The following is a 14,832-nucleotide window of genomic DNA, read 5'->3' as shown; positions in this document are numbered from 1 at the left end:
GGTGAACACCACATATTATTCTTACTGCTCGCTTTTATTCAATTAGTACTTTGTTTGTAAGTGGTGAGTCAACCCAGAAAATTACTCCATAAGACATTATTGAGTGAAAATTTGCAACATATATATGGAGGTTGATTCGTGTGTTCCCAAGACTAGCAATTACATAAGAGCGAAAGTGGTTGAATTTAACTGTTGGAAGCACAGTTATATGCTTCTTCAGTTCAGATTTTCATCAGTTTTTACACCCAAACAATTCTACCCTGTTTATTGACTCTTGTTCCTGTGCTACATCAATTGTCAGCATGACTCTGTTTGCTGTACAGAACTGAATTTCTCAAAATTTAGGGAGAGTCCATTTTCAGAGAACCAATTAATAATTCTTTGGAAAACTTTGTTAACAATCTCTTCTGTCTTTCTCTGTAATGGGATTTATTATAATACTAGTATTGTCTGCAAAAGGCACCAATTCTGCTTGTTGAATGTCAAGTGAAAGGTGATTCACATTTATAAGGAATGCGAGTTGACCTAAAATTGAAAACGATGGGACTACTTTTGTGATTTCTCTCCAGTCATTAAACTATTATACCCTTCCAACATTGTTTGAATTAGTTGTCACAATTTTCTGCATTCTGTTTATTAAGTATTATTGAAATCAGCAGCCATCGATTCCATAAAACTTGAGTTCTTTTAAGAATGTAACATGATCTACACAATCAAATGCATTGGAAAGATCGCAAAACTACCAAATGGCGATATTTTATTACTTAAGTCTTACAATATTTGATGAGTGAATATAAAAATAGCATTTTCATCTGAGCAACCATTCTGGAAACTCAACTCCGGTATGCTAAATAAGTTGTTTCTACTCAAATGGGAGGCCGCTCTTGAGTACATTACTGTTTTGAATATTTAGAAAAAAGATTTCAGTCAGGAAATTGTATGATAATTATTTAAATCTTTCTGTTCACCTTTCTTATGAAGAGGTTGAGCAATTGCATATTTTAATCTGTCTACAAAAATTCTCTGTGTCAGTGATGCATTACATAATCACTAAAGATATTACTTGTCTCATAAGTTAGAAGAACTTTTCAGATTCCTGTTTGAATTCCATCAAAACGATATGAGATTTTGTTTTTTTTAGAATTTTTATAGTTCTGTTAATTTCACTGAAGGATGCTGGTGCTACATCTTGCTTAAAGTTTTATGAAATCACATTTTTAATATATTCCCTTGCTTTTTCAACTGATCCATTTAATCCTATTTTTGCTGCTGTATTTACAAAGTGAATGCTTAAAGTGCGGACAACTTATTATCATTATTATTAATAATATTCAATGTGTGTATATGTTTATGTTTCCTTGGTTTTTATTTATTATCTCTCCCTCGGAGTTACGGTCCCCTGACATTGACTACTCAGTGCCTGATACGTTTAAGCAGCAGTGGCAATCAACTCACCTAGCAGACAGACTCCCTTATGCAGGACTTAATCTATTGATGCAGGACACAGAATTGTTTCCTGACTTCGAGTTTCCTATATATCCCGTAGCTGCACTGATCATCAAGCCACTAGCCTGATACATTTGAGCAGAAATCAAGTCGACACGTAGAATTATTTCCAGACTTTGAGTTTCCGTTAACACCAACATCTGCACCACTTGTTGTGCCATTAGCTTTGCACAGAGCGCCAATGAATGCGGTGTTATTCCCGCAAGAAGTGCAGGCTAAATGCGATTGACAGTAAAATGTTTTTGTTGGCTTGTCACAGATCAAGAATTCAGTGCAGTCGTAATTTTTGAAAATCCACAGTTTAGTGACTTAAAATTAGTGCTTTCACTCTATACATGGTATCAATTATGACATAATTCAACGCAAATAATTGCAGTCTTTGATGCTGGTACTTTCACGCTATACATGTTATCAATTATGACATAATTCAACACAAATAATTGCAGTGTTTAATGCTCACATACTTGCAATGTTACTTGATTGTTGTACCACATGTGTTGGGGAATGCCTAAGAACAGTGAAAATATACAGTAGTGAGAATGCCATGCAGTGCATTCAATTTCAGGAAGCACAACCAAAAACTTGATATGTTCTAACTCAGTAAATATACAAAATGTTTTGCAGTGGTCTTATATGTGCTGATTTTATGTAAATATTTGGAATGCATTTACAGTTCTTATGCATCAAAACACTTCAGAGAAGATATTTGCTACGAATTTTGATGCATGTTGTGCTTCAGCACACGAATGTACAATGCATCAGTATCACTACGTAATACTGGCGCAGAATTATGTGCCTGTTTGTACTTAGACTATTCGTATGTCCCAATCTGTTAACCCCAAATTAAAAATTGAAAATAAAGCGTGTTCCATTTCAACAAACGCCTCAGACTTGTTGAATAAAATATGCAGTTATTAATACTAAAGTACAAATGCCAACTAGAATATTTCAGATGTTCAGTAATCTAAATAAAGAGGCAGTCTAGGAGACTTCTCGAGTAGAAATTTACCTATGTGCAGGCTATATTTTATGTACCTAGTAGAACCGTTATGGCGTGAGGGACCATGACGTTACAGTCCATTTATTGCTTTATTGAAGAGAATCAGTGCCACTGGCCACATTGGATTCTAAACTTAAAATGCAAGTGACCTGACAATCGTGCAGGGTGCACTCTTATTTCCAGGTCAGTCTTCTTAGATTGTGATGTCATAGAGGCTGTGCTCGTATTCAACCAGTCGGATAATTGCCCATCTTGGATTTCCAACCAATTTACATTTAAAATTACTATGTTCTGGGCTAGGATGTCGTAGTAGCAGGAGGAAGACTTGTAGCACAATTTGGTTATTGAATTTCCTACGATTTTTTTTAATTTTCACCTATTTTTATACATACGGAAATATTGGCCTATATCATTGGGGTAGGGAATGGGAAGCCTGGCAACAATGTAGACTGTAAAATGTTTTCAGTGGCGCCGAGCCACAGTCGTATATTTTTGGAATGAATAAGCCTCCTTTTGACTGTATATTAATGTATTTATCTTCTGTACTTTCTAGATGTCGGCTTTTGTGCTATTATCTAGTACAGCGCTAAAAGTTCTTGGGCCATTAACACATAACATCTGGTAAAGGTCGTCGAAAGCAGGTAAACAAGAGTGCTTTGGACTGACTTTACCAGGTATGACATGTTAATGCTCTAAGCACTTTTAGGATTGTACTCGATAATGGCATAAAGCTGAAATTTAGATAGTACAAAAGATAAATATCCTAGTCCCACTACTTCCTGATACTTTTTGATCAGATAGTGTAGCTGTTCTTCTTTGGTCCAGATGGTCCAAATACAATCAAAATTTGACCGAAATCGATAGTCAAAATAAAAATAAGTAGATCTGTGTATTACATGATGCAGTCCCTAATTTTACGAAAGTTGCCCGAAACTTCGTTCACAAAATATTTCAGTTAGGTAAGAGTTTTATAAAAATCTTCTGGCTTGTAGAACGTCTCATGCTTTCAAATGACTGACCAACGTTCCGGTCTCTGTCTCAAGTGCCCTTCATCAGAGTAATACTACTGTGACAATGCAACTCTTAATTACAGGACAGAAAGTTTCGGAAAGATTTTTATGATTTGAGAATACTTTATCGTTTTCGTGAATGAAAGTAGAAACTTTGGGTAGATTTTAAGTTGCATATAGGAGTAAAAATATTTTATTAAAAAGAAACGCTGTTTTACAAAGGTATATGTTTTACAGGCACGTACATACAGTCTTGGGATGCATTGTACAATTACATTTATAATCACAGTTTTCATGGACCTTTCATAAATGTTCAATGTGTCCTCCAAGGGACACACAACAAACATCCAAACTATAGTAAAACTTGTCCTGTGCTCTCGATCAGGTCTGCATTCACTGCTGTTGTTAGGCGGCGTTGCAGTTCAGTCAAAGTTGTTGAAACAGGAGCCATACAGACAGAGTCTTTTACAAACCGCCACAATAAAAAAGTCACATTCCCTGTGGTTAGACAATATTGCTGGCCAGTGGAGCAGTGCGAGATATGTCCGCCCCCTACGGCCGACAATTGCTGAGGCAACTCATTAATCAGAAATTTGCGTGCAAGTGCTAGGGTGATGGTGCTGAGTCCTCTTGGAATATATAAGCACGTTCTCGCAATGGGGTAAGGTCTCTAATGTAACCAGGTGCGTGATTCTTGCAATCGTGTGAGTCACGTAGCTGCACTAGGGAGATTGTTTCCGGCAACCACATGGACTGAGATTTGGCAGCTGACAAGGTAAACTTTTAATTTCGATGCATAAAACATTATCTTTTTCAGAAAGTACGAGAAATCTGTACTTTACCTTTTTACTCTGAAGTCTTACTGAATTATGGGTTGGAATGCTTTCCGAATAAGTTTAGCTGCCTCTGTCAAGCAGGTATCCTGGAATCTAGCAGAAATTTGAAGCGAAAATGATTGAAGCATAATAGGCTGACGTAACGCCAACGGCTGTGACGCATCCGCGGCCTGTGAATGCCTACGTAAATGCGTCTATTAGCGCTTAGAGACGACTGCAGGACTGGCACATCACGCCTGCCGCGTGCGCACGTGGCGCTAGTCGTAACAGCGAAGCAGTTGAGTTCACGTCACACGAGGCGGGAGTCACGTAGGGGCAGAGTAGTCGTGCACGGGGCACCTAACTTATTGCCAAGAAAAACAAACAGCAACACCTCCAAGGAATCCTCGAAAGCATAAAGCAAGTGTTACGGGCAGTTACGAGCTTTATTGTTAAATACTGCGCATCGACCTCGCAGCATTACGATGTATGTTGCGCGTGAGCTGACGACGTTGCTTTGTCACATGAAAATGAATTAGGCTGTACCAAAACAAATGCTAAGAAAGTGACAAGTCTTCGAATGAATACAGGTAAACCAGTATACTTCACCTTAACCCGCCTGGCAAAAAATAATAATGCACTGCAAATTAATAACACAACCTTTGCGAAAAGTCATCATCAGATGTAGAAGTAACTTCGGTGTCCCAGGGAAGTGTGTTGGGATCCTTGCTGTTCATGTTGTACATCAGTGACATTATAGACAATGTTAATAGTAACCTCAGACTTTTTGCAGATGATGCACTTCTCTGTAATGAAGTATTATCCGAAAAAAGCTGCATAAATATTCAGTCAGGTCTTGATAAGATTTCAAAGTGGTGCTAATCATGGCAACTTATTTTACAAGTACATACATGTAAAATTGTGCACTTTACAAAACGAAAAAACGTGGTATACCTTGTCTGTAATATCAGTGAGTCACTGTTGGAATCCGCCAACTCGTACTAATACCTGGATGTAACATTTCGTAGGTATGTGAAATGGAATATGACATAGGTTCAGTCGCGGCTAAAGCAGGTGATAGACTTCGGTTTATTGGTAGAATGCTGGGGTAGTGCACTCAGTCTACAAAGAAAATTGCCTACAAATCAGTCGTGCGACCATTTCTAGACTATTGCTTGAGTATCGGGGTCCATACTATATGGGGTTAATAAGGGATATTGAGCGTATATAGAGGAGGGCAGCACGAATGGTTACAAGCTTGTCTGATCCGTGGGAGAGTGTCGGCGTGATACTGAAGAAATTGAACTGTCAGAGTCTAGAAGACAGACATGAAGTGTTCTGAGAAAGACTTTTAACAAAGTTTCAAGAATCGGCTTTAAATGATGATTCTACGACTATACCACAATCTCCTGCGTATCACTCGCATAGGAATAGTGAGGATAAGAGTAGAATAATAACTGCACGCACAGAGCCATTCAAACAGTCATACTTCCCGCGCTCCATACGTAAAGGGAACGGGAAGAAACCCTAATAACTGGTTCAGTGGATGTATCCTCTGCCACGCATCTCACGGTGGTTTGCAGAATATAGATGTAGATGACCAATGAATTTCGTTAACTTGGCGACTGCTAGCCTCTGATACTGCATAAAAGCCATAAAGGTCAACTTTTGTTAATATGGCCCTATGACAGTTTTCAAAAGCGAGTTCACTCTAGAAAATCTAAATCACTCAGATCAAATCATGAACTGTATCAGTTTGAACCTACATCCCTGAAACGTTTACTTTCATAAAAAAAGAAAGTAAATTAAGGATATTTTGGCCTATAAGAGTTAGCAACGCCAATGGTTGGAGAATACTACGTAATGACGAAGATTATGATTTACACAGAGAACCAGATACAGTAGCAAAAATGAAAACTTAAAGATTGCAATACATAGGGCCTGGTATTAAGGCACTTCCAAATAAGACCTTCAAGAGAATTAAAGAAGAGTTTCCCATCGGAGGACGACTTCTTGGACATACACTTAAAAGAGATTTTGACAAATCTCAAAGTGGCTTGGAAAAATTAAGATTGTGTGGAGACTGGAAAATTACTTGCGACGACAGAGGAAAGTGATTCGATAGTGTTCACTCTTCAGCGGAGAACCTTGATTCCTTGTAAAGCTTAATAATAATAATTATTATTATTTAAAGAGTTCGTTCGCGCACAGCCTATTCTTGTTTGCTTTGTTTTTATAGCCCTCCTGCGAGATAAACTATGAACGTAGTAGAATCCAAATACAGTCCATCCCGAATGCTTGTACGAAGTCTGTTCAGATACTTCTGGAACTTTGTCCACAAAATTTTTCCACGCTTACTTTTTATGTGTCATGCAATGTCTCCGAAATACTCTCCTCCTCAATTGATGCACCACTCCTAACGCCGCTTCTACTCCTGGAATCAGTCTTGGTACACGTCGTGCTGAATCACGCGAAGCGCCGTCTATGAATTTTCTTTTATTCCATCTATCGTTGTAACTCTTCGTGCTTTCAGCGGGGTTTTCCACTACTGAAATTAAAAAAAGTTCGCAGTTGTCAGGTCTGGAGAGCACAGAGGATGAGGCGACACAACGATTACGTTTTTTGTGCAGAAGTCATGCATCAATGGGAATGAATGAGCGGGTGTGTTATCGTGATGTAAGAGCCATGAAGTGGCTCGCCACGTATCAGGCCGTTTCCTTCTCAGATTTTCTCGCAGGCGTCGCAACACGTCCCGACACTACTGTTGATTTAAGATTTAACAGTTTGTCCCTGTGGCACGAATTCATAATGAAAGTCAAAGAAAACTACCAGTAATACTTTGACATTTGACCTTACCTGATAGTTTTTTTTGTTTTGGAGAATCTTTCCCAACCCATTGTGAAGTTTATACCTTGGTCTCAACATCATAATCGTTGACCCATGTCTCATCACCAGTTATGATTCTCTCAAGGAACATCTCGTTCTCATTTGCGCAATCCAAAAGCTCTTCACAGATTGTGAGGCAAAGATCTTTCTGGTCTTGACTCGTGAGCCATGGGATGAAATTGGCGGCACCACGATGAGCTACAAGATACTGTGTCAGGATTTCGTGACATGATCCAATTGAAATGTTACATTTTTCTGCCATCTCTCAAACGTCGAAGGACATCTTGAACGAGGGTCATTTTTAAATTCTGTCCAGCTCTTTTTTAAACCGTGTGAACCATTTGTAACACGGAGTACAGCTTAAGCACTCACTACTATAGGCTTCTTGCATCCTTTGGAGACGAGTGCTTCTCTGACTCTGCCACTTCGAAATTCGCGAACTGTGCGACAGAATGTTCTACTCAATATAGCACTGAACAATGACTAACAGACATGCAACATGAAACTTCCGGCTGTTACTCATTAAACATAAGGGTGTGCAGGGACGCCAACTGCGTTCGGCCTAAACACACCATTGGCGCGAAATTACAAATGTTCCGGAATTTTTTGAATAGATCTCGTACTTTAAACTTTCCGATTAAACTTCCACACAAAGAACGTATTTCATTCCAAAACTTCCATGATTTGAAATCTTTGGGTAAGTTCATACCATTCTCGTACTGAAATGATCGGTCTTTACCAATCTGTGAGCAGCCCTCCGAACTGCTGCAGTCGTCTACTGTAATCCAGCCTGACAGGGTCCCCAAACAGACGAGCAACGCACAAGAAGAAATAACAAAGGTCTGTTTTGTAGCTGTGCTGCTCTTTCCTATAAACCTCCTAATGAATCAGTCATTCTGAAGAAAAGATTAGTTGTTTGCCTCTCCGATGATGTTCAGTATCAGGAATGTAGTTATGATTCCAACGGGCACGCTGCTTGAAATGTTCATTTGGGGTACGTTCGTAGTATGTGCTGTCTTTTCTTCTCAACTCTCAACTTCTGCTGGCGATATTACGAGCATCAGGAGGATGTTAAAGTCAAAGGAACTAACGGTGTACTTATTGTGTAATATTACGCACAGTAAGAGACAGGATACATTATTGTTCATTTGTTTCAAATGATGTGTTTGTGTCCCTCTTCCCACTCTGTTTCCAATTTAGCGGCTGTTGAGCATGTCATGCTCTTCCTTCCAAATCAGTTCGTCAGTGCAAACTACAGTTGCTCTTCCAGTTGTTACGTTTCTCAATTGCTTGTGCACTTTGTTATACTAAATGTTTGTTGTAAGTCGATGTAATGTGCCAAGCTGGCAAACATTTGTTTAGTGTTGTTTTGCAGTATCAGACTTAATTTTCTTACGTAATGTTTTGAACTATTTAAAATGTTGACGTTATTACTGTGTTTGAATGCTTACCGAAGCGAGTGTGTTTCAGGAATCTCAACTTTACAACTGCAGCAGCTACATCAGAAGACGACGAATTTAACTTTCATAAGAAGAAAGTGTCAAGGGTGAGTTGTGATCCTCAGCTTCCAACATTATCGTAGTTGTGATCTTCTTAACACATTCTGTTTAGCATAAAGAGTGTATTTTTTTGCAACGGATGGATTCGATGCACTAAATGAGTTTTCTTTTTAATTCCTTCCGCATCTACCCAAAGATAAGGTATTAACCCTAGGATGCCTAGGCTTTTTTTGTAACATGAGTGCCGAAAGAGGAGGGGGAGTTAAGTGAAGCCACTGGAGTTAAAATAGTCTGCTGATAAAAAATTACAGGTTTCAGAAAGGATTATATATTTTACAGGACAGTAACTTATAAATGTTGTTAATACTTTCAAATAGATTGAATCAGTAAAGAATTGGCATATTGCAACACGAAATAAAAATGTGTTGATATATTATACAAACTACCCTGATACTCAACTTCATGCAGGAAATACACTACACAATTCTTTCTATAGGCATGTTACACACACGATTATGACATGTCCACAGTACTGTTTGGTTTAGATTGTTGTACTTCTGCTTCTTTGTTTTAGGTTTTTTACGCAAAAATGGCACCGACCTTTCTCTGTAGGAAGCATTCATTATCTTCATATGTTGTCACTTCGTTGATTTTCTTTTGTAGAATACTTTCCATTGGCTGAACAGTTTGGTTAGAAAACCTTCCTACATTAGTTCCTATTTATGCTATTTGCAGGTTCACTAGTTGGAACTCAGGTTTCAGAAGAAAAAGTTTCAATTCGTTGTGTTTCTTCTCATTCGATCTTGGATGTTGTTTGATGAATATGGTGGTTACATGAATACTAATGGTTGCACTGGTATCGATGAGAGAGTGAAATACTGAGAGAGTACATCTTTGTTTCCTTCTTTCAGGTGTATGAGCCATTTGATCAGAGGTATCAATTCCATCTTTAGTGGAATTTTGATATGTATTTATGTGACTTTTAATCTTCTTTCCTTCTTCAGTGCCTTTATGTTTTAACTTGGTTTTGTTTTTACTGTGTAAAATACTAAAATAACTTGTGGCTTACCTATCGTTGATCTGTGAACATGAACATTGACGAATATAACTTTCGATTTGATGTATTCTTCATTATCTCTGGAATGTGCTTCCTGAGTGACTGAAAAGATCCTATTGTAGTAACTTTCTAGTCCTGGTATAACTCTCCTGGCAAATACACTGATATGTAGTGTCGGTTTATAGTACGAGGGTAATCCCAAAAGTAAGTTATCCTATTTTTTATATGTACATAGACCTGTTTATTTCTACAATGGTTTACATCTGTTTACAGCTTGAACATTTAGCTATTTTTCGACATAATCACCATTTCTGTCGATGCATTTTTGTAGACGCTATGGCAGTTTTTGTATGCCCTTGTCATACCAGCTCTCCGCCATGCTGTTCAGAAAGTTATGAAACTTATGAACCTCTTCTTTCACCTCGTCGTCGCAGTTGAATCGCTTCTTTTAACCTAGTGGACAGGTGATAGTCACTGGGCGCCAAGTCAGGACTATAGAGTGGGTGGGTGATTATGTTCCACTGAAACTGTTGCAGGAGAGCAACGGTTTGCCCAGCAATGTGTGGGCGAACGTTGTCTTGGAAAATGTGTACGCCCTTGCTCAACATTCCTTTTCTCCGGTTCTGAATTCCCGTTTGAGTTTTTGTAGAATCTCACAGTACCTGTCAGCGTTAATTGTGGTCCCAGCAATTCAGCTCGGACGACGAGGTGAAAGAAGAGGTTCATAACTTTCTGAAGAGCATGGCGGCGAGCTGGTATGACATGGGCATACAAAAACTGCCACAGCGTTTACAAAAATGCATCCACAGAAATGGTGATCATGTCGAAAAATAGCTAAATCTTCAAGCAGTAAACTGATGTAAACCATTGTAGAAATAAACAGGTCTATGTACCTATAAAAATAGGAGACATTACTTTTGGGATTACCCTCGTAATATTTCGACCAATATTTTTCAGATGCACTGCCAAGCGTTTAACGACAGCTGCTGAACCTCGTTCTTTCTTGGATAGTCTCCATACTTTACCAGCGTAGGGTTCCATATTCATGAAGTATCTGATCTTGCACCTGACATCATTCATATAAGGATGCCATACTTGCCCAATTCCTCCTACTTTGAAGGAGCAGCGCCCTCTAAACAAGCTGAGCATCTGATCAGTGGTGAGGTTCACACCTGGTTTATAAAGTAGTAGAAACCTGTCGTTCACTTTGTTGTGAACTTGTTACTTCCTTTCTTTGCTGGAAGGTAGTTTTGTCATCAAACCTAATAATTCCAACTGAAAGTTTTCCCTCTGACTCGACCGTTCGTTCGTTCATGAGTATTAAAAAGTTTGCCTGTTTTTTGATTGAAACCTGAATGTGCTGTCCTCTGGTATAAAAAGGTTGAATTGAAATAACTATTGCGAACAGCTTGTCTCAGTGCACAAATTTACAGGAAAGCAAAACTAACTGGCGTTGACTGTGCAGAAAATTAAATCAAAACTGTTACTCGGAAACCACTACGAAAATCCAACTGTGCACCGCTCTAAACAATTACACAGCAACGCTATGAAACACACACTGTCCACTGACCCATTAAAAATTTGAATTACAAGGAAATGCTTAGAATTTGCGCAAACGAAGGAACCAACGAAAAATGAAAAGAATCTTACCAGAAAAATTACAGCGTAGTCAACAGGAACAGCACAACATTAAGAAATTGCGCTGGCTGATATATGCTAAAGTAAAACAAAAATACTGGGAGAAAGATTGGGATGATTTTCTCATTGGTAGAAGTAACATTTAGCCTAATTATCTCTTCATTTAAAGGTTTTTTTTCTATAATGTCCATGCTGTCGGGCGTAAAAAGCAACATTAAGGCTTCTCCAGGAGAATGGCAAATACTGGCTGCAGTTCTTCCTGCCTGCTCCCTTACTATATTTACAAGATACCTCCTATAGTCTGTTTAAAGTTAGTTGCGACTTTCTACAGTTCGGTACGGTGTGGGTCGAGGGAAACGTAAGTTGCCTGGCTGTGCTGAACGCGTCAACTGGTGACTACTCGGCTTGGAAGCTGCTTGACTGCGTAAACAGCAAGCCACGAAAGCCGGCCCATCTACCATCTTTCTCACACTTACTTACTTACTTACTTACTCGTTCGGCATCACAGAGGCATAATTTACAATATTCTTATCTCTATATACTAAAAAAGAAAACAATATAATTTTACACTATATTAGATATGTTTTTGAGCCACTCTGTCTTAAAGAAACTAGTCGCTAATAAATTCTTGTTTCTCGCACATATAGCTTAATTCGTCAGCTTCATGATGAACTGCCTATCATCTCATTAATCGTCATAGCTATTGTAATATTTCGATACTAGATAAACTACTGCAAGAAAAACTTTTAAAGTTTGCAGTGAAAAATAGGAGTCGTTATGAATTAGCGTATGGTGTGCGTTAGGTCATAGGTTGCTGTAAATGAAATTTAGATAACATATTGAAGTATTCTCTAAACTTGGATGGATACCGCTATTTGCCTCTCATGTCGAGAAAATGGAATGTATGTAAACCGCTCCATCACGAACGCATGCACCTGTGAAAAAGCCGGAATGAAATATTCGTACGTCCCTCGGATGTCGTGAACGGTGTGACATATTGGTACAAGATTTTGGCAAATGACAGCACGCGAAGAGGAGAGTATTTTGCCGAATGATTAATATGTGGAACTTCCATATCTCTCACAATATTCAGGCAACTACAGTTTTTTAAATGAAATAGTGTAATTTTTAAGGACTTCAATGGCTGGTGAAACGAGAATTGCTGTGGATTTTACAGCAATACATGTGATGAAGTTACACATTTATTTTTATACTGATAACGAGCTTTTTCTTAACTATTGACCTGTTGTGTCCTCGGTTGCTAGTTTAACAATACACTATCACAGGACCATGTCACAATTTCAACAGCATTAGAATGTTATTGAGACAGATATTTGGAAACTCTGCTGTGTTTTTGGCAAAAGAAACAGATTTTAACACGGCAACAAGAGAGTTTTGTATGAAATCTTCACAGTCCTTCATGTATACATGTCTCCTCAACTACCTTTTCGGAGAACTCGAGACTAGTCCTGTGGTGTAACATTTGCATTGGCTTCTTCTGTCAGCATTTCAACCTCATTCAACGTAAATGTTTTGTTTATTGCCACATTACTTTTCACCAAGGCCCGTATATTCTCAGTCGGATTTAAATTAGCATGTTACGGAGAAAGACTGATTAAACTTTAACCTTTAGCTTTAGCCAGTTCGTCGACCTGGTAAAAAATGTAAATGTCGTGTGACAAGGGCCTCCCGTCGGGTAGACCGTTCGCCGAGTGCAAGTCTTTCGATTTGACGCCACTTGGGAGAATTGAGCGTCGAGTCTACCTGGTGGCGTGGAGTTTTTGGCTTGTTCCATTAACTTCCCCCTATAGATGCTAGGCTCAACTTTATCCAATGGAACATTTACTTGTACCCAGAGCAAAACATCAGCTTTTCTCCACTGCATTATTGTAGCTTTATCCATCGCAATGGAGTGGTGTGGGGGGTTGTCCGTTAAAATTGTCTGAATTTGGAGGAATATTTTAGAGCATAACTTTATATCATAGCCGGGACGTGGTCTCGGACTACCACTTTTCTTGCAAATCCCTTGCTCAGACGTGCTGCATTGTTATTAATGCAATGCCAACACAAAACACTTGCTTACAATATCTGACGACTGTAGAAAACTTGAAAGCTGGAAAACACCACTTTATAACGAGAGGTAATGAACGCAGATGCATGGGTGCGCGAAACGATGTCTTACTGTTTATCCACATCGTGGCTACTGGGGCGCTTTACTAACGGAGCTGCTGGCGGCGTGGTAGGGAAAGCAGGCTCGCCATTGGTGTTACCTGAGTAACGGCGTCATGCCCGCCCGGTGAGCCAAACGTCAAAAGCCGCAACTAATTTTAAACGCACTATAGATATTCTGGGCTGTGTGATTACATATCTTCTTCCAGACTTGGCCGCACTCACATCGTGATGGTCATTACCTGACGCTACATTATCTTCATCGTCTCTAATGTCCGCGCCACTTTCCCAGTCTGGATCATACTCTACACCACCATCCTCATCTTCATTTTCTTCTCACTGGATTAGAATCGTCATTTAAAATATCATTCATAATTCTTTCTAAAGATGATTCACGAAGTCTTTTAAACATTCCTGAATCTCAACATGAACAACAGGGAACTGAATGAACAAACTCGCTGGAAGTACACAAGATAAATAACAACTGAATGTCATCAACAACCACTTCTGCTAAAAATAAACTGATTGTTGAGGATATCAAGAATACCAATCAACAACACACACAGGCATGCATCGTTGTAGAGACGAGAAATAAAAAATATACTACGTAGAAAAATTTTCTGTAGCATGGAAACATAATGGGAGGCGGGCTTGTTGAAATTACATTGAAAATTTCTTTTTTTTTCAGAGGAGTTATCTACAAAGTTTATTGACAGTTAACTTTATACAATAGAGAAAAAACAATAACTTGAAGGGAAAATGCTGTATGACATTTACATGAGCAGAGAGGAACATAACCTGTTGTGAGTTGAAGGAACACCCCCTACCTCCCCCTAGGCATCCTAGGCTTGATACACATCGTATACGTTATCTGCCGACAGACAGAGTTAAAATTGGCAACTTTTAATATTAATCGTCCTTCTCATGGTAGTAATAACTTATGTGCTTCATCGCTCACAACGAAAGACTCAACGTTTGGCTGTAAATTTGTGATCTCTTCATCGTGCTCGTAAAACCAATAAATTATTCGGAATTGGAACGCTAATCTTGCCCAAAATTCAGCACCAAGTCGTACACATCATCAGGGCCCCACGTGAGTGAGGTCTAACGTTACATAGTTGGTAATAAGTGAAAGATTAGTGCTAACGGTAAAATCCGTCCGCGAGACTAGCATGACCAATTTTTGCATTTTATGTCCACTTTAGTGACTATTGAAAATAAATAACAATTTAAAAGCTTGATGAAATATGAA

At 38.8% G+C, this 14,832-nt stretch overlaps 1 protein-coding gene across 2 annotated transcripts in view; it reads left to right on the top strand.

The window, feature by feature from the left end:
• LOC126357025 (transcription factor cwo) overlaps nucleotides 1-14,832 on the top strand; it is a 156,315-nt gene that overhangs the window by 111,276 nt on the left and 30,207 nt on the right. For both annotated transcript variants that reach the window (XM_050007419.1, XM_050007417.1), the window contains one exon: nucleotides 8,688-8,763. In XM_050007419.1, coding sequence (XP_049863376.1) covers nucleotides 8,688-8,763 — 76 coding nt within the window. The remainder of the gene's footprint in view (nucleotides 1-8,687; nucleotides 8,764-14,832) is intronic.

The sequence above is a fragment of the Schistocerca gregaria genome, chromosome 1 (assembly GCF_023897955.1).
Source record: "Schistocerca gregaria isolate iqSchGreg1 chromosome 1, iqSchGreg1.2, whole genome shotgun sequence".
Taxonomy (NCBI): Eukaryota; Metazoa; Arthropoda; class Insecta; order Orthoptera; family Acrididae; genus Schistocerca; species Schistocerca gregaria.
Note: the sequence above shows the minus strand (reverse complement) of the source record. Positions and strands in the feature narration are given on the sequence as shown.